Source organism: Tachypleus tridentatus, chromosome 11, assembly GCF_004210375.1.
Source record: "Tachypleus tridentatus isolate NWPU-2018 chromosome 11, ASM421037v1, whole genome shotgun sequence".
Taxonomy (NCBI): domain Eukaryota; kingdom Metazoa; phylum Arthropoda; class Merostomata; order Xiphosura; family Limulidae; genus Tachypleus; species Tachypleus tridentatus.
In genome coordinates, this window is record NC_134835.1 from 61559653 (window position 1) to 61579451 (window position 19799).

Sequence of the window (19799 nt, forward strand, 5' to 3'; positions counted from 1 at the left end):
ATTTTAGTTATTTCTGTTTCACAAGATAATATACTGCTGTTATTTAAATCAGTTCTACTCTTAGTAGAATATTTTATTTTTCTTGACTTCAACACTGTGTCTTGTATCTTTCCTTTCATCTGTAATGACAACACAATGTCTGGCCTTCCACATATAAGATTCTCAAACTTACAATTTTTTAAAAGATTGAGTGCCTGTGTGCTAGCTTTAATCATAAGATTTCTAAAGCATCTTATTATTTTCATAGATTTTGTTGTTGTTTTCATTGTTTTGACATCTGTTATTTCTATCCCAGGCTATACATGCAGTGACTTTACGAGAAAATGCATGCTCATTACGAGTTTGTGAGGTGATCTTAAACTTGCTAGAGCTTTTACTGTCTTTGGGGCTCTTACCAAAGAAAGAACCAAAGGAAAAATCTGAACAAGAGCATAAAATTGCTTCAGAGAAGCCTACAGAAAGTAGTGGGGCTACTGGAAGTGGAGCTACAGAAGAACCCTCTAATAAACAACCATACGTGGAAAAGTCTAAGAGCAACTCAGATAAGAAGAATGAAGAACTGACAGTTCATAACTTATTTATGAATGCTGTCCTACGGTAAGGATCATATAGTTTCAAGGATTCACTTGTTTATAAATGTTGCTTTAATGTAAGGATTTTGTAAGTGAAAGGATTCCATTGTTTTATTTTTATATCAGAAATAAGCTTGTTTTGTTTTGTACTTGTGCTTATTGTATATTTAAACTGAATATAAATAGTTTTCTTTATGAGTAATATATTAGAAATTATCAATATTTGTAATGTGTTTGATGTTGCCTGATACTTGTATACAAATTTATCCAACATTTTACACAGATAATATCACTGTTATTTGGTTGTTTTTTTTTTCAGAGATATGCCTTTATTTTATTATTGTGTGTTTATGAACATTGAAAACTATTGATTAAATTAGTACACTATCTTTTAGAAGTAGAAAAGTAACTTGTCTTATCACAAAATAAAAGAGAATTTACTGTATTAGCTACTAAGATTAATATATACTATAATGTATAGAGAAACACTAAAAATATATTCCACAATAATATGGAACATCACTAGGTATAACTAGGAAATTTCTTTTTCATTGTGATTTCACCAAAGAATGAAAAACTAAAGCTATTATTTAGTAATATTTGGTATAGTTGTAGTTGTAACGATAAAAGAAGAAACTAAAGATATCAGTTATTAAGTTTGATACATTACTGGTTATAATGATTACAAAGAAATGAAAGGTGTTAACGACTGATATATAATACTGGATTTGATGAAAAGTTAATATGGTACTGATGAAGTGACAAAATATTAATATTAGGTTTATGACTAACAAGAATGAATGCTCTTTTCAAGACTATATATCTTGCCTGAAGTTGAAAGCTTTACTACTAAAAACTCATGTTAAATACTTTATAAGTGAAGTGCAATGTGGCATAAAAACAGAACTATGTGTTAGTTAAGGTAAATGTTAAGACACACAGGGCAACTTCAAATCAACCACTATAATACATAATTGAATTTGATTATAATCAAACTATACTATGAACTGTATTTTTCTAATAAACTTTAGATTAGTAAAATAATTTTTAGAAATGTTGTTCTGTTTAACAAGAGTATGAATTTATATAATTCTTTGAATATAGTGTGATAATGTATCTTTTTTTAATACCCAAACCTACTATGTGTATATTTTGTTTACTTAGGGTTATAAAGCATTTGGGATGTCCGCATGGTTGTGGTGAGGGTCATCGATCTCCTGTTGCTGATGTATTGCGAACCCAGACCTTGAATATTCTTACTCGTCTGGATCAGGCTGACCCTTCACAGTTTCGAAAGTTTCTAAGAAATGTGATGGACCAACATGCCCTCACAGAAGTTCTAGATTTTTTTCATTCATTTGTCGGCTTTTGCTCTGAGCAAGGAACACTTCTGTCACCTTTAAGTGAGTACTGTTTGTAATTAAACCTTTAATTAATGTTTTAAGTGATTTTATTATGCGTAGTTAGATAATACTAATAAATATGTTTCATATACCATATGGTATATACCATATACCATATATATTAAAAATATGCAATATAAATTGTTTATGTTAAAAATTACACCCAATTAAAGTAATATGCTGCACATCTATATAAGTATCTATTCAAATTATGAAATATCACTTATTTTATGAAAATATACTCAAGTTTACCAAAATGTCATCCATATTAACTGTCCTGTTCAAGCATATTGCAATAAAATCTGTCTATAATCTTTGATATTCTATAGTTTTTTATTTTAGATACAACAAAAATTGTTAATTTTGTGTGAAGAGAGTAGTACTATACTTTGTGTATGAATGTGAATTGATAGGATTCCCGTTGTATTGTTATTGGATATTTTGTAAGTTGACTTCTTCTGAAGGGGAAATATTTTTATTTATTGATTAGTTATTAACATTGAGTTTATGTAGTTAATAATTTAAGGTCAGAATATTAATACATAAATGTATGTTGAAATTATAATTTTCAACCTGGATGGTAGTGCTAATTTATGTGCATGTGGTTGATATTCAGGTAAAGACAACCCTAATTTTTGTCAGTTACCCAGCAGCACCAAACACTACAAGAGCCTTAACTGTACTTTGAACTAAATAATGGTAGTTACTGCCAGAGTAGTTTCAGTGATCTTATATTTTGAGCTCTAGATCCTTTGATATGTATTCCAAAGGACTAACTATTAAGCCATGGACAGTCTGTTAGTAGTTATCAAAGCTATTTTGATAACATATTATACAAATAGAAACTTACATGTACAGTCATTGGTGATGGTGTGGTTAACAACTAACTGTAAGTGTATATGTGTGTTTGTAAATGTATTTCACATTATCCTTCTTTTCCTTATTAACTCACAGTTTAATTGGTTTGCTTGTATATCTTGTATTTAATAAATAAAAGTAATATACAAAGACAGTCTAAACAAAGGTGGCTGAAACACATAGCAAAATATCTTTGTTTTGCAATAATAAACAATGGTCATACTTTATGTATAAATTTGAAATATATCTTGAATCTTTATCAATGTGTATGTTACCTTAAATTTGTATTGTGTTTTTCACTAGATCAGAAACGCTCAGGTGCAGTCCTTGGTCAGGAGAGTGGTTATGCTAACAATTTTGGAGGAGGGCTTAAATCTGTATATGGTAAAGGTCCAGCAGGAACAGTTTTAGGTCATGTTTTTAAACCTTTAGTAACTAGACTGGTTCAAAACATGAAGGACTTGAAAAGTCAAGAAAACATGGCAAGTGAATAATGCTCTTTTATTTGTATTCTGTCTTAGTCCTTTCTGTATGTCTTAGAAAACTGTAAGAGTTTCATAAGTTACTGACATGCAGAGTTTGTAAAGGTTATATTGTTTTAACCCTAACTAGGCAGGTACACACCATTCAGGTGTTTAGTGCATTTGAACTCCCATGCTGGCTATTCAGTGGAATCTTGTACAGGATCCCTTGGAGACCTCTCTTTGTTAACCTAAAGATGACCTAGAAAGGTTGAAACATTGTTTTCTGCTTGTCAATGAAATTGTTAATATCCATACCAGCCATTCTGAGATGCATGGTTTCTCTGTTGTTGGGATCTCTTGAAGAGGGATGTTACCTTGTTTTAGGTTTGTTTACTACCATATAATTATCTCCAGGACTTATGTATGGCCACTTTTCATCAGAAATATGTTTTTGGTAATGTTCCTGACATTGGAATCTTGTGTAGAGTTGATGCAAGAGCACACTACCCTTTTATCTTTGGTTTTTATTACAGCTTCCAAGAAAAACAAACAATTGTGGCCAGTGATTGATTTGTCCTGCCTAAATACATTTTTAGTCCTACCAAGATTTACCATGGTGAGCATTCTCATGGATGGCCAAGGTAGATGTCTTGAATACTTACCTGCATATCTTGATATCTCGTCAATCAAGATGCTGTCTTTGGTTTTTTCATTATGAGGAAGGTTATCAGTTTCATGCCCTACCCTTTGGGCTTGTTTCAATACCATATGTCTTTTGCATGATCAAAAATTGCACTTCTATCATTACAACTGAATTCTGTTAGCGCAAATCAAACAGGAATCGTCACATCAACCCATTGGCTTCTAGAGACAGTTCAGATGGGCTTGTTACTCAAATTGAAGAAGTCGTTCCTCTTGGGTATTTTTTTTTCAACATTTATCTCAGTTGGACCCAACTTCCCCTTGTCCAGTAGAGTTTTCTGTTCTTCGTGCCCTTACTACTCCCTCTCTTACAACGTACAAGGTTCTATCTCTTTTGGGGATGTGGTCTTCTATGGAAAAAACTTATCTGTTTGGTTTGAACTCCCATGCTGGCTATTCAGTGGAATCTTGTATAGGATCTCTTGGAAACTCTTATTTCCTGTCTTCCTTTCCTCATAGATTATCTGCACTGGTGGTTGGACAAGACTATGTTGGAGGGTGTTTCACCTCCTCTCCTTTGTTTAGATTTACATATCTTCATGGATGCGTGCCTTCAAGGATGGGTGGGCATGGATATATCAGCACAAATCTTCAGCTTGATAATCAATAGCCAAAAAATGTTACTATATCAACATTTTGGAGCTTCTGTCTTTATGTTTTGCTTTGGATTATTTTCTTTATCTGGCTAGGAAACATCTGAGCATGATCCTTTCTGACAATTCTACAGTGGTGGCTTATCTCAGTCATCAAAGCAGTACTTTCTTTCATTACCTATGTGAGCAGATCTTGGTATTTTCATTTTTTGGGGTCCACATGCTTTGTATTTATATCATTGTGTGTCATGTTCTGAGGCATTCAGTCTTATTGTAGATTGTCTTTTCTCCTTATGCCAAATTTATCCGATGGAGTGGTTTTTAATTCCTCTTATTTTCTAGTGGCTATGCCTTTGGTGGGGTACTTATTAACTGGATGCCTTTGCCACATTTTTCAATACCAAATTACCTCTGTTTTGGTTTTTGGTTCCTTGTTCTCTTACTTTGGCTGTTAGTGCTTTGATTCAGGATTGGACAAACAAATAACTATATGTTTATTTTCCCATCCATCTTTTCAATCATCCATGCCACTCTATGTAAAGTACTTCTGATTGTTTCTTGCTGGTTGGCAGTACTGTAGTTCCTAAGGCTGCTCCAGTTTCAATTTGCTTCTCCATTTCTTTTTACTCCATCCCTTCTGTATCAACCTTGGTTACTGGTGTTTCATCCAGCCTTTCCTATTCTTCCTCTTCACACCTGGTTTTTATCCAGTCCCTGGCATGGAAATACAGTTTGTCCCAAAGAGTAGCTATATTTTTAGCATGTTCCATTCACCATTTCTCTAGGAATGTTTATCAGTCAAAGTGGAATGTCTTTTGTTGGTTGTCTTTGTGTCAGGGGATTGCATCCAATAGACCTACTCTTTTACTTATTATAGATTTCCTCACTTGGCTCAGTAGTGGGTTTTTGGACTACTTCATTTTATACTTTTCATTTTTTGCAATACCATAGAGTGTTTATCAATTTTACCCTTTTCCTCTTGTTGTGTTCCTTCCAGATTAGTGGTACATCTCAGTGTGCTGTTTTTTCCAATTAGGATGCGAGTGTGGTTCTTCACTGCCTCAGTTTACCTCCATTTGAACTGATATCGTCATATTTGATTTTCCATTTATCCATTAAGATTAATTTCCTTCTCTTCTCAGGCTGTGGATGTCAGAAGTTAGATTTATTTGCCATTAACGTTTCATGTCTTATTTAACATTTCTCATATCTTTTCCTTTATCTGGATTGATCTTTCTTACTCAAAACGTCAGTTTTTTAAGAGGGTAATTCTTTCTTCTTGCTGATTTTCATTCCTTCTGTTTCCCACTTTTAGTCTCATTCAGATCTGGAAAGGCTACTATGTTCTGTCTGTGTTCTTCATTTTTAAATACTCATCTTATTTCTGTGGCACTTGTTCTTACCTATTCATTTCTTGGCAGACATCCTCTGTTTGTGACCTTTCTTCCATCCGACCAATTGGGTTAGTCTTTTAATTTGATTGGCTTAATTTTCCTTATCATCTTCTTCCCATAAATTGTTCCAGGTGTCTTTCCATTAGATTTAGGCACCTTATGTTTTCCCTCATGTCATATCTCCATCACCCTTTAGAGAAAAATCTTCAACTGGGCATGAAGGTTACTTCTCATATGTTTATATCTCACTATTTACATTAAATTACTATTTCTTTTTCATTGCGTTACCATATTCCATCTGTAGCTATTCTTCAGACTTTGATACGACTGTGACTGAGTAAGTTATCTTTTGTATTTCTATCTTTTATTTTTCAGGGACTTTTTCCTTTGTCATTTTTACACTGTCTTGACCTCACTCTGTGGCAAATCTTGCCTGATCAGGCCCACTAATAATAATCAAATGGGGTGTTCTACATGATTGCTGATAGGTTTTATCTTTGTTATGTACTTGCTTCATTAATATACCTGTTTCAGATTGTACTTACCCATGGATTTCATGTGTAAAGCAAAAGGGGGTAGCTGCACACCCCTGTCATGCCTTGCACTGAATAATCAGGATGGTTTGATTTTAAAAATAAGATTTTCATGGTTATTCATTGCACTGTCTCCAGTGTTGTCATTCCTCCATACTCTCCACTGCAATTTTTTCCCCTTTCTCATCCATTGGAGTATGAGAGTCCTTATCATTTTCATTTCCAAGCCATAGGGGTGGTGGACCATAGAGTCATCCTCCTGAATGTGATATTAATAATACAATAAATATATACATTAAAAATAATTAAAAACATTCAGTTGAGAGGAGGCTGGTGTAGATGACATTATGACCTCCACTATATTTAATTTGAGCTGTCAGAACTGCAGTTCACCTCTCCAATTGGGATAGTTCATCCTACCCCCACATGGAAGTCAGTTTACAGTGGCTAGGTTTTAGTTTTAGAGCTGAACCAATTGGCATAAGTCCTCACTCACATATTACAGGTTTTTTTATTCCCTCACTCAATTATACCCTTGTTCCTCCATCAACATTGTGGGTCATGATGAAGGTACCTGATGATTTAAACAGATCTTCATCTGATATTATCCCTCGATGATTTTATTGTACCAGGGATGTTATAGCACAAAAGCAACTCCTGTTGTTGGTTTTATGTAAAATAGTTTACATTACAGAGACATCTTTATGATACCAGGTGTTAGGATCCCAGATCATCAATCAATTTATCATATTATTATCATGTGTCTCATTTTCTCATTTATAAATCAGGGATACAAGAATCCCTCTGGTCTAATGAAATTGAGGTGAAGATGGTATGATCTTCTTTCTTAACCCCACCAGATAGCTGGATTTTGCATTGTAGTTTACTTGCTGTGGTGGTATGATCTTTTTTTTATCCCCTCATGAATGTCTGTACCCAGTAGTCAGGATTTGGATTTTAGTTGACTTGCCAATGGTATGATCCTCATCCTAATTCCACTTGGATATTGGTACCTGATAGTCTGGGTTTTGGATGCAGTTGACTTGCCATGTATGGTTTGTCATGCTCTAGCCACTCTACACCTGGAGTAACATCCTCTTATTCTCACCAACATTGATATATTCTATGGGATTGAGATTTCAATATAATATAATGATTCAATCCTTATCCAATCATTGTTCTCTCCCATTTTGATGTGCTGCTCCAAATTTTTGCTCATGTATGTGACACCTGTTTTCCACACTGGATCAAGAGTATACCTGGTACAAAAGTAGTGCAATCTCCCACATATGATCCTCTAATGGGAAGATCTACTTTTTTAGAGTGTCTCTTAGATGCTTCTTTCTTTCCCTCACACCGGTCCCTCCACCTCTTCATTGTGGGATTCTATCTATTTTTTTATGAACAGATAATATACCTAATTGAAAGCTGTAATTTTCTTATACTGAAAATATATTTCCAATAAATACTTATCTCCTTTCACATTTCCCACCATTCTTCCTACTAAAAACCAGTTCTTCTATGCTTTGCCAGAAATCAAAGTGATAATTCATTAGCATTGAATAGAGGGAGTCACATGCATCAGAATGTGTTTTGCACTCTTATTGGTGAAGGGTTGTTGCATGATTATTTGCATGTGAAATGCATTTGAATTAATTGATTGAAAGACATGTGGGAGCTTAAGGTTTGTGACATGCTGAAAACATTTTCTGCACATAGAGGCCAACACTGGAGATAAGTACCTATTGGAAATATACATTACATGGCCTAAGGTATGTGGACATTCCTTCTTATTAGTGGGTTTGGCTATTTCAGCCATACCCATTACTAACAGGTGCATAAAATCAAGCATACAGCCATGCAGTCTCCATAAACAAACAGTGGAAGAAGAATGGATCATACTGAAGAGCTCAGTGACTTTTAATGTAGCACTGTCATAGGATACCATCTTTCCAACAAGTCAAATAGAGCTGCCCCGATCAATTGTAAGTGCTGTTATTGTGAAATAGAAACGTCTAGGAGCAACAATAGCTCAGCCACAAATCGGTAGGCTACACAAGCTCGCAGAATGGGACCACCAAATGCTGAAGCTCCTAGCTTGTAAAAATCGTCTATCAACAATTGCAACACTCACAGCTGATTTTCAAACTACCTCTGGAAGCAATGTCAGTATAAGAACTGTTTGTTGGAAGCTTCATGAAATATATTCCCATGGCCAAGCAGCCACACACAAGCCTAAGATCACCATATGCAATGCCAAGCATCAGCTGGAGTGGTGTAAAGCACACCACCATTGGACTCTGGAGTGATGGAAATGCATTCTCTGGAGTGATTAATCATGCTTTACTATCTGGCAGTGTGATGGACAAATATGGGTTTGGTGGATGTCAGGAGAATGCAACTTACCTGAATGCATATTGCCAACTGTAAAGTTTTGTGGAGGAGGAATCATAGTCTGGGGTTATTTTTTATGGTTTAGGCAAGGCTTTTTAGTTCCAATGAATGGAAATTTTAATGCTACAGCATACAATGACAGTTGAGAGAATTGTGTGCTTCCAACTTTGTGCCAACAGTTTGGGGAAGGCCCATTTTTGTTTCAGCACAGGGCTCTGACCTCAACTCCATTGAACATCTTTGGGATGAATTGGAACACTGACTGAGAGCCAGGTCTTCTTGCCTGACATCATTGGCCAACCTCACTAATGCTCTTGTGGCTGAACAGGAGCAAATCCCCACAGCCATGTTCCAAAATCTAGTGAAAAGCCTTCCCAGAAGAATTGAGACTGTTATAACAGCAAAGTGGGGGGCCAACTCTACATTAATGCCCATGGTTTTGTAATAACATGTTCAACAAACACATATGGGTGTGATAATCAGGTATCCACATACTTTTGGCCATGTAGTGTATTTTTAGTATAGGAAAATTATAACTTTAGTATACTTTATAAAACAAACAGAATGTTCAAAGTTACATTTTAGCACAAATCTGAGAAGTCTTGCTATAAATAACACACTTTTTGATTCTGACTATATCCTTGCAGCCACATCCTTTTATGATGGCACAGCATATGTTAAAAACAACCATTTATGAAACTCAACTTTGTAAATAGCTACAGGCAAATTATATACCATTGAAAGAACATATTATAAACTATTTAAGGCAATAAAAAGTGATTAAAGAAGTATGAGAAATAGTTTATGGTGAGAAGAAGCCTCAAAGTTAAGATGTTAATTTTATTATTCATAGCTTATTCCACATTGTGACTGGTGATACATGTTTTACAATTTATTGTATTTTGTACCAGCAAAAGCAAGTTCTAAGTTTACAATTTACTTATAAAGTTGGTCACAAAAGTATTTCCTGGCAAACACCTGAGTGAGTGGTTATAAATTCCTAGTATGTAAAGGAACTGAAACCCTAAAAAGTTTGTTTGTTGAAGTAGGGATAGTGTGATGTGTAAAGAGGGTGTACAAATAACCAATGAGCTCACACTTGGCATGTAATTAAGTGTCATTTAACTGGTAAGGTCAAATACTTCATGTTTGCAGAACACATAATCTGGCTAGACATTTATAAATTTGGTATTTTAACGTAACTATACACAATGCAGTGTTAGAACTTTATGCATTTCTGTAGTTTTCGACTCAGGCAGGTTCTGTATACATACAAAAGGACCAGACCAATTTTAAAAGCTTGTCCTTGCTACTTTGTTGTGTTTAATTTACTTTTATGACAGATATAGTTGTAGTTAAGTGAAGAAATAATGGAAACGAAATGTTATTTAAAAATGTTTTCATTTTTAATTTATTTCTTTATAAGGCTTTGTATTGTGACATTCGACAACTAATGACATACATTCGAGATAACCATGGAGGAGTTTTTCGTAGAGTTGCACTGAGTGGTTTGTTAGATAGTGCTGATCGACCTCACAAAAAAGACCAATCATCAACTCCTTCCACAAGAATAGTGAGGTAGGAACTACTGTTTTCTGTAGCAGTACGTAAGCTAAATACATAATTTAAATTTATTTAATTTGTAATCAGCAAATATTGCTTGCATAGTTTTGTATTATTCATTCCACATTGAAGATTTTCAAATTAAAATTTATCTGTTAAATTAATGAGTCTGTTGTATCTTGCAAAAAACAAACAAACTCTAAAATATACTTTAATGGATTCAAAAGCTTATTAGATAACTTTCAAATTATTTGAAATTGCATTTATATAACTTTTGATAATTTTAACCAAAGAAACATAACTGCCAAGGTTTATTTTTCTGAATTCGTATAACATTATATATGGCCCTCTGATGGCTTAGCACTAATTCTGAAGATTTATAACATTAAATGTCAGGTTTTGATATCCATGGTAAATACAGAATAGACCACTGTGTAGCATTGTGCTTAATAACAAATAAACAAACAAAAGACATACATATGTATGTGTATATATCTATGTGGATGCACTATATATATTTATAAAGTACCCAAAATTGGCCAAATAACACTTTTTCTCAAATGCTATCAAATATTCAGAATTAACTTTTTTTTTTATAAATCTATAGCATGTGGAAATGAGCAAGCTTTATATTCAAGTGATGAGTGAGTATTTTTTACTGTTGTTGGTTTATCACTTTTTATGTCTCATGTGACTTGTATATTCATCCAGTAATAAGATTTTTGCTACATTGGATGCTCTACATCACATGGACTATCTTTTCATTGCATTTAGATAATTATTGGTTAAGGATGTGTCATATCTTGGGAATTATCATGCTATCTCAATATGACACAGAATGTGGTGTCTCAGGATTATGTTGTTACTGATTTATGTGTGAGTGAGTGCCATTTCTTGTGCTTAGAAGTTATATATAATTCATGCAAATGTAAAGAGGCAGCAAATAGGTAGCTGAATAAGGAATTCAAACTATAAACAAGACTGGTTCTGACTCACCAGGACCCTTTCATAAAGCATGAAAGTTCTAATGTGGCCCTGAAAATTCATTTGTAGTTCATGTATCAATCCAGACTCTACATAACAGAAAAAAAAAACCTGTATTAGAATTCTGTCAACCAAACACCAGAAGCATGACAATTGAGATTATGGCAAAGAGCAACTTACTTGGATAATTCAAGGTTGGATGCCAGCAATCTTTTTGAAGATCCCAGACTGTCCTGCAAGAGCATGAAGAAGACCTGGGAAGCACTAGTACAGTGCAAACTTAGCTTAACATCATAGTTTGGTGCTGGTGATAATGGCTGTATCATGGTCCAGAGCAGCATTAGATTAAATGGTTAACCTGACTTTCCTACATCCTTGTAAAGCTCTGTTGTACAAGAATGAGAGATTCTGAAAACGTACATGAAGTGGTACACTAGTACCTTTAATGATGCCTTTTGAAAGATAACAGTCACCCAAATCACATTTGATTTGTGTAACCATTCCTTCAGAAGGAGACTGTTGTCCACATGAAGTTGCTTGCTTGGTCTCAACTGAGTGAGTTTGAAATGCTCTAAAGCTTGTTGCTCTGGCATTCCCTGTCAAATCTGTGATTCTCCACACGTTTTGAAATGCCCTTATGTAGGCTTGTAACCACCTGTCATATATCAGTATCCAAAAGCTTATCAGAAACATGCAAAACTATGCTATGTGGTGGTCAGTACTTTTGATGGACACACTTACTATTAAAAATATTTATTTTATAATCATTTGGAAAAAGCTTTACTTTATTTCACACTCACTTGTGTAAAGAAATGCCAGGAAAGAGTTATTACACTTTGTGTTTTGAAGCATGTAAAAGAACTAAAGAATGCAACTGTTACTAGTTAGCTGTTATTTGTTTATTTGTATTTTGAGAGTGATCTCTAGCAAGTTTTAAGTGTTATGTGGGCCCTTATGATACTCAGTGATAAAATATAAGTACTAAATAAAACTGTAGTGTTACATCAATTCAACATATTGGTGTACTAATTTTGATATTGATAGGTATTTGTATTTAAATGTTCATTTGTAACTAAGGATTGACTAGTGGTTTAGTAAATGTTGGTTCTCTTTTTTTTGTGGTATTTTGAAAGAATGTCAGGGATTTTATAAGATAGTTGAATTTGGACAAGGAAGGTTGTGATGAAATAAAATAAAAGTGTACAAAAACTTATCATTATTTGAAGTGAGTATAAAGGATTATAATATATTAAAGTATAAGATCTGTAATTACATAACAGAAGAGATTATTTAAGACCAATTAAGTTGAGCTGTGTTTAGTTCTTGAAAAACTGAAAAGAAGCTGAAAAGCTCTAATAAAGGAATCTTTTTGTTGTATTTAAAGCTCTTTTTTTAAGATTTTTTTTCCATTATTTGTTATTCAGCTATCTAAGATGCCTAATAAAATAGAAAATAAGAAAAAACACATAAAAATTATTTATTTTTGGTTTGAAACTATTTCTTGGTTGTAGTTTTATAATATGCTGATACAAAATGTTTTATGAATTTATTGTTGCATATTACAAGTAATAGAATGAGTTTGAATTGAGGGTAATATGTATATATATACTTCTGTATCAGATAAAAAAGCTTTGAAGCATTCATTATTTTCAAATACAAATAAATAATTCAATCTTTTTAATTTTAGGATTAGTCATTTAGGAAATCACTTTTTAACTTTTGGCTTTTTTCTCATCTTACAGACACAGCAAGTCTGTTGACCATAATGATTACAGTAGAGAAATTATTTCTTCACCCACTGTGTTTGTAGTCAATGAGACAGTTCCAGAGAAGTCTAGCAGAAAGTCCTTTTTCAGGAGGCGAGGCATTCGTAAGGCTCCAAGCAATCAGGTAACTAAAAGTTTAATAAAAATTATGTTCAAAATATGAATGGCTAATAAGCCAAAGACATTTTTAAGAAACAGCTGTGCATTTTTAAAGATATATTTTTTATATTCAAAAAATGTATTGCTATTGAGTTTTTTGTTTTTTTTTAATTTTCCAGTATAAACCTGACATTTATCTTAAATCTGGAAAATGATGACAATCTATCATATAGTAATTATCAAATTATACCATACTGTCTACATAGATCAGAACTAACAATTAACTCAGCAAATAATGTAGATAGGTTAATATACCAGTCTGAATAGAAGAATGCATGTCATAAAGCAAAACTTGTAATGATTAGATTGCACTGATTCATTATTTGAGGATCTCTGTTAGATCAACATTTTCAGACATAATCTCAATAATATCTCATGAGGGTTCATAAAATCCTTAAAAGATAATATATTCAAATGTTATGAAATGTGATAAATTTTATCAACTGAGACAAGTGTGATAAACTAGTCATCTTCCAAGTTTGAGTGGAATTAGTGATATAATGGGAAAATTGCAATAAATCATGTTAAAAGTTTGTAAAAGTATAATAAAATATAAATGAAAATCTTTTGACCATTTTTTAAGATAGAATATAGTGGGTATTAAATTGATTAATGTGAGCTACAATTTACTAAACTGGAGATTAAGAATTTCTTTTAACGTTTGCTTCATAAACTTCTACTTTTCTGTGTTTATATTTCTTGACGTGGTAAGTAAATAGTAAGTATAAAAATGAAATTGGTTGTTATCCATTGGTGAAAATAAATGCCATAACTCTACCCTCCCTTATTGATGTCAGTGAAATATAAATATATTTAATTCCTGTGCCTTTTTCTAAAACTTATCTGAACCTTAAGATAGGGTCAGGAAATATTAAACTTTAGATTGTTTGATAACAACTGGGATATGTTTATAATGTTTGAAGATTAAGATAATTAGTGAATATCTTGGATTAGGTTAATAAAAGCCTGAATTCTAGACCAGAATATCAAAAAAGGCTTCTAGAGAAATGGTATGGTTAGAAGGTAGTTTAAGATTTATGACTATTAATAGTGCAACTGTTGTGAACCAAAAAGGTGAATCTATAGACTAGTTGTCAGGTGCTTGGGAGTCTGGAAATTAGTTATTGAAATATGAATTAAACAAAAAATAACACTTTGAGCCCTGAAATTAAATACATGAAACATTAACTATAATTATGTTTGATTTATCATATTTTGTATGTGGCCCGGCATGGCCAAGCGTGTTAAGACGTGCGACTCGTAATCTGAGGGTCACGAGTTCGCATCCTTGTTGCACCAAACATGCTCTCCCTTTCAGCCAGGGGGGTATTATAATGTGACAGTCAATATCACTATTCGTTGGTAAAAGAGTAGTTCAAGAGTTGGCTGTGGGTGGTGATGACTAGCTGCCTTCCCTCTAGTCTTACACTGCTAAATTAGGGACGGCTAGCACAGATAACCCTCGAGTAGCTTTGTGTGAATTTCAAAAACAAAACAAACAAAAAACAAACATTTTGTATGTGATCATCAGCAAAATGAAGTTGGCTTCCCAAAAATGAACTTTTAATTAGATGTTGACTTAACTTTTTACACACCCTGTGAAATCCATGCACACTTTCAAGTGTCTCTTCCCATGGGTCTAGTAATTGGCTTGTTGTTAGGACATTCAGACTCAGAATTAGAATGAAGGATCCATGTGGAAATTTTGAATACTAAAGTGACAGTGGATTTATTAATAGTAGACCTTTCCTTTAGTGTCTAGAAATATACTAGATACATAAGTCAGAATGGTATTTCTTATAATGATAAAGCATTAATTCCAATATGATATCCTACGTCCTTTCAGAAAATAGCTCTTTTCTACTAGCACTGCTCTCTATTGGTGCAAATTTTCATCACAGTGCCTTTTTCACATCTGCACTTAATAATTGTTTCTCAAATGGCAATAGTACACTATAAATGTACTGGTTTTTGTTCACATCTTTTCACTGTTTTCTCTTGTACTATGATTTAGTTTTTCTTTCTTGTTTGCTTAACTTTTCACATTTTGATATTTTGAAAGTTTTCTTTTTTGTTTCAATATTTTCTTAAGTTTTCAGGGGCCTTTTTGCTTGTATATTATGGATTCCACTCTGTAGCAAGTAGTGCTTGACACGTATAATCTTTTTTGAAAAATCTGCATTGTCCATCTTGCGATTATGCCAAATGTAATTATGTTGTAGCCTTTTCTACCACAGACCTGATGTACAGTTTCATATTTTCCAGGTGTTGGTTGTGTATCTCTGTTTTATTGTTATCTACGACTAAACTGTTATGTTACAGGTTTAGATCATGCATACTGTAGAGATGGAGTGTTCTGTAGGACTGCTGGTAGTTCTCTGTAATTGCTTTTTGCTTCTTATATATGTTTGTCATGGACTGTACACACATGGACTAACATGGGTAAAGCAGACAGAGATTGCTGCCTATCTCTGAAGATCCATGGCATTGAGACTCTTTCTACCATAGATTTGATGCATAATTATAGATATGGTGTGACAGTCATATCTTGCACTGTTTCTTCTGGTGAAGTATTAGAGTGTTTATCACTTTCTATCTCTTTGCACCTGTGGTGGTGGATCATAAGGGCCTGTCTTTCTGGGTGATGAATCATACTACTCAGTTAAGAGTAAGGTGGTGGCATTCTGCAGGTGTTACTGGTACATAACACTTTCTACCACAGATCTGATATACAGTTCTAGATATTGCCAAGTTTTGGTTGTTGCATTACATCATATTCCTGTCTATGTATCTGACTGATTGTTTTGCTCTACCATAGCATTCCTTGGATATATATTTCTGGTGGATCTGGTTTAAAATGGCCTGGTCATGATTATTATCTTATGGAAAAAGCAGTGATGCCCTTTCTACCATAGATCTGATGTACAATTTCACATGCTGCTAGGTTTTGGTTGAAGCACTCTCTGTATCACAAACATACTTGTGTCTTTGTTTCAGTTTCCCCTCAAGCTCAGATGTTCTTCCTCCCTACCATCTTCCAGATGTACATTCCCAGCGAGTCAGGTATTAAAGATGGTCCAACAAAGTATGTTCTTACATATGTGCTAGTTGGTATTCCTCCTTCTTTCATGAACTGGATGACAAATGCTCACTGTCACCAGGTTTTGGACTGGAGATGCATTCCAGCTTCTTAGTCCTTCTTCCTACCATCTGCTGGATGTTGGTTCCTAGTTGATCTAGTGTTGGTTATAGCTGAAATCAGCACATTTTTCTACTTATGTGTTGATGGATATTCTCCTCCTTAAGTGGACTGGATATACCATACCCATTGCCAACAGGTTTTTGTACCAGACATGTCATCCTACCAGGGCTTTCCATCTTCCTACTTTCTGATGGAAGCCAGTTACAAGCAGATTTAATGTTGATTGTGTTGGAAATATGTGCAAGTGTAGACAGATTTTGGTATGGAAGCTTGTCTTCCCTACTAATTCCTATTTTGAAGAGAAGAAGTAAGTGATCCTTCTACCTACCATGGATCTGGTGTAATGCATTCTGCCTGGTGTTGGATGAGGTTGAACTACTACCATGGTGTGTTGCAACCTAGTCACTTGACACCTAGGAGTTCCATTCATCTGTCATAAATATTCTTGGATTGCTTCATGTTTTTTATGTTTCTGACAATATCATGAAAAAGCAAAGAGTATACCTGGATCAGATGTGGTGCAGTCCCTGCTGAGGTGTGACATTTTTTATTTTGGTTTCACACTTCCTGATATTTCTTTGGGTGCTTCCTAAAAGGGGATCTTTTTTTCATCAGCCCTCCACTAGTGAGATTCTAGATATTTTGTGTTAGGAGGTAAGATATTGTGTTAGAAGTTATCATTTTCCTATATTTAAAATGTATTTTTGATAGATACTTAACTTCTTTCACATTTACAATTCAACTTTCCCTCTTCTGATGCTATATGGTATAAGTCTTCTGACCAGTCTTGAAGTTATTAACAAGTGAAGGTGTGAAGTGGATGCTTGTTATATTAGGAGTGGTTTTGTTTTCCCATTTGTGGAGAGCTGCTTCATGATCATCTGCATGTGGATATGCAGTAGGAGGTGGAAGGCTAGTAGCATGCATTGAAAATTCGTGTCAGTAGATGACAGTACTAGTCAATAAATGCTATTTTGTGAAGAGAGGTAAGTATGCAATGGAACTACGTTTTCACTGTAGGAAAATGCTAACTTCCTAATGCAGTAAAGTGCTTAAAATCTGTAACTTTACAACACTAATCTGTATTCATTTCTAGTGCTAGCTAGTTTGAGACCATAGGCAAGATACAAAGTGAAGAGTTTCTCAGAGTGTTCTGCAGTAGAGAAATGTCTTCTATTATGAAATTAAATATGCAGTCAGTAACACAAATGAATGCTCTGTTACCACATTTGGACTTTTTATTTTTGAAATAGTGGCTGTATGCAGGGTTTGGTAAGTATTGTCTGTAACTACATATATTAAAGTGGTAATATACCTTAATATAGGCCATCACATACAAGAAAATGTTGTAATGTGAAAGGGCATTCAATATCAAAATCGAGACAGAAGGCAATGCAGTGTCTGTTAAACTGCAGGAGGCTGCACAGACTTAAGGCCAGCTGTGTATGTCTATTTCTAAGTGTTTTACTTTATTGATACTGTTTGTTTTGTGGTTCATTTGTTTTATTAGCATCTCTTATAAAGGAGAGCATATTTTCATTTGTTCAGAAAATTTTAGTTGATGTTTCTTTTGAAAAGAAAATTACAACTAAAGACACTTGGCGGAACATTACTAGCACGATTATTTACCTCTATAAAAACGAAGAAAAATCATTTTATGTTTTTTTTTCCTTTTTTTGTTGTATCAGGTTCCTGCATAATACAACAAGAAAAGTTATGTAGTGAGTCTTGTTTTATTGCCTTTTTTGTTTTAAAATAATAAAATTTTTCTATAAAGACTCATGAGCTGTATTTGTCTTATTACATAGTTACAGCTAGAGTATTAGCAACCATTTAATAATTCGAATCCTCATAACTGTTCTTTAATAATTTGCTTTATTGTGCATCATTTGAATTGTATGGAAACAAAAATTTCTAAATGTTTTAATTATATTTATCTTTTGTTGCACAAGTAAAATGTTTCAGTTATTTTTTGTATACATGAATTTTATTCCATGTTGTGTATTTATTGATTGTTTTATTTTGATTCAATAGTTAATAAAAGTTTTAAACTGAGTAGAGTTTAAGTATAGCATGTTTATGTTCTGTTTTCAGAGTGTTTTTGACGAGCGAGAAGATCACTCAGTTTGTGCCAGTCCTGCTTTAGGACAAAGTACTCCTTCTTTGTTACGTCATCATAGAGCTGTTACTCCTCGACTCAGTGTTTCAGAAGAAGGAGCCCACTCGTTGCAGACAACTCCAAAAAGTAGTCGTCGACGTTTTCCTATTGGTTTGTGATATTTACTTACTCCTTTAAACTTTTTGGTATATATAAAGTTGAAAAGATTACACCTTTCTTTCTTTTTGACTGCGAGTGTTTCATTGTAATGTATATATAATAACGTATTGTTTTAGCATAAAACAAGTACTAAACATGTTTTGGGAGATATATTTGTACAATCCCTTGGAAAATAATAAATATATTTCTTATTTGTAGTTTTTTTTTTACTAATATGAGTTTTAGAGAAACACAAATTTATTTGTACACCATCATTTACTTATTTTATTTTTATAGTACATTGGTTAAAAGGAGAACGAGTGAAGCATGCCAGACAAAGATGGAGCAAGAGTGGGTCTGCTTCTCCAGTTTTATCAAAAAGTTATCCTGGGAGTGAAAGATTATCTCGTCGAGCGAGCTGCATTAGTCGTACTGCTAAACTGGGTCAGAAGTCTTCCAGTCAGATGAGTTTGACATTTTCACGAGCACGGAAGAGAATGGAAGACCACTTGAATAAAATTGGAATTGGACGAAATAAAAATAAATATGGAAGCTTTGAAGAACCTTTAGGTTAGATTTGTGCAACATTTACCTGATTGGTTGGTATACATGTATAAAATTTCTTAATGTATAATATGCTAAATTAAATCAAGTGGTATACTTTCTTAGTTCAAGGTATTGAACTTATGATAAATATAAAGAATTAATATCAGCTTTCTTTATTGTCAGGTTATTCATTGGCTTTGGAAAGATGACATCACTCTTTGAGATTATTCAAGATGTTTTGTTAGATAACATATTCTCTTGGGGTTAGGAAACATGTGTCAAAACTATTAAATTGTGTTTTACCTTTTAATAGTTGAACTCATTCAATGCAATTAAAACCACTTCTACAAATATATTGAGGAGGTTGAACAGTTTAAAAACATTTTAATGCCCTCAAATTTTTAAGCAA

At 33.6% G+C, this 19799-nt stretch overlaps 1 protein-coding gene across 1 annotated transcript in view; it reads left to right on the plus strand.

Moving 5' to 3' along the window:
- unc80 (unc80, NALCN channel complex subunit) overlaps positions 1–19799 on the plus strand; it is a 148975-nt gene that overhangs the window by 34688 nt on the left and 94488 nt on the right. Inside the window, exons 13-19 of the mRNA XM_076467475.1 lie at positions 296–597; positions 1737–1975; positions 3137–3315; positions 10340–10491; positions 13203–13350; positions 18682–18856; positions 19142–19414. Coding sequence (XP_076323590.1) covers positions 296–597; positions 1737–1975; positions 3137–3315; positions 10340–10491; positions 13203–13350; positions 18682–18856; positions 19142–19414 — 1468 coding nt within the window. The remainder of the gene's footprint in view (positions 1–295; positions 598–1736; positions 1976–3136; positions 3316–10339; positions 10492–13202; positions 13351–18681; positions 18857–19141; positions 19415–19799) is intronic.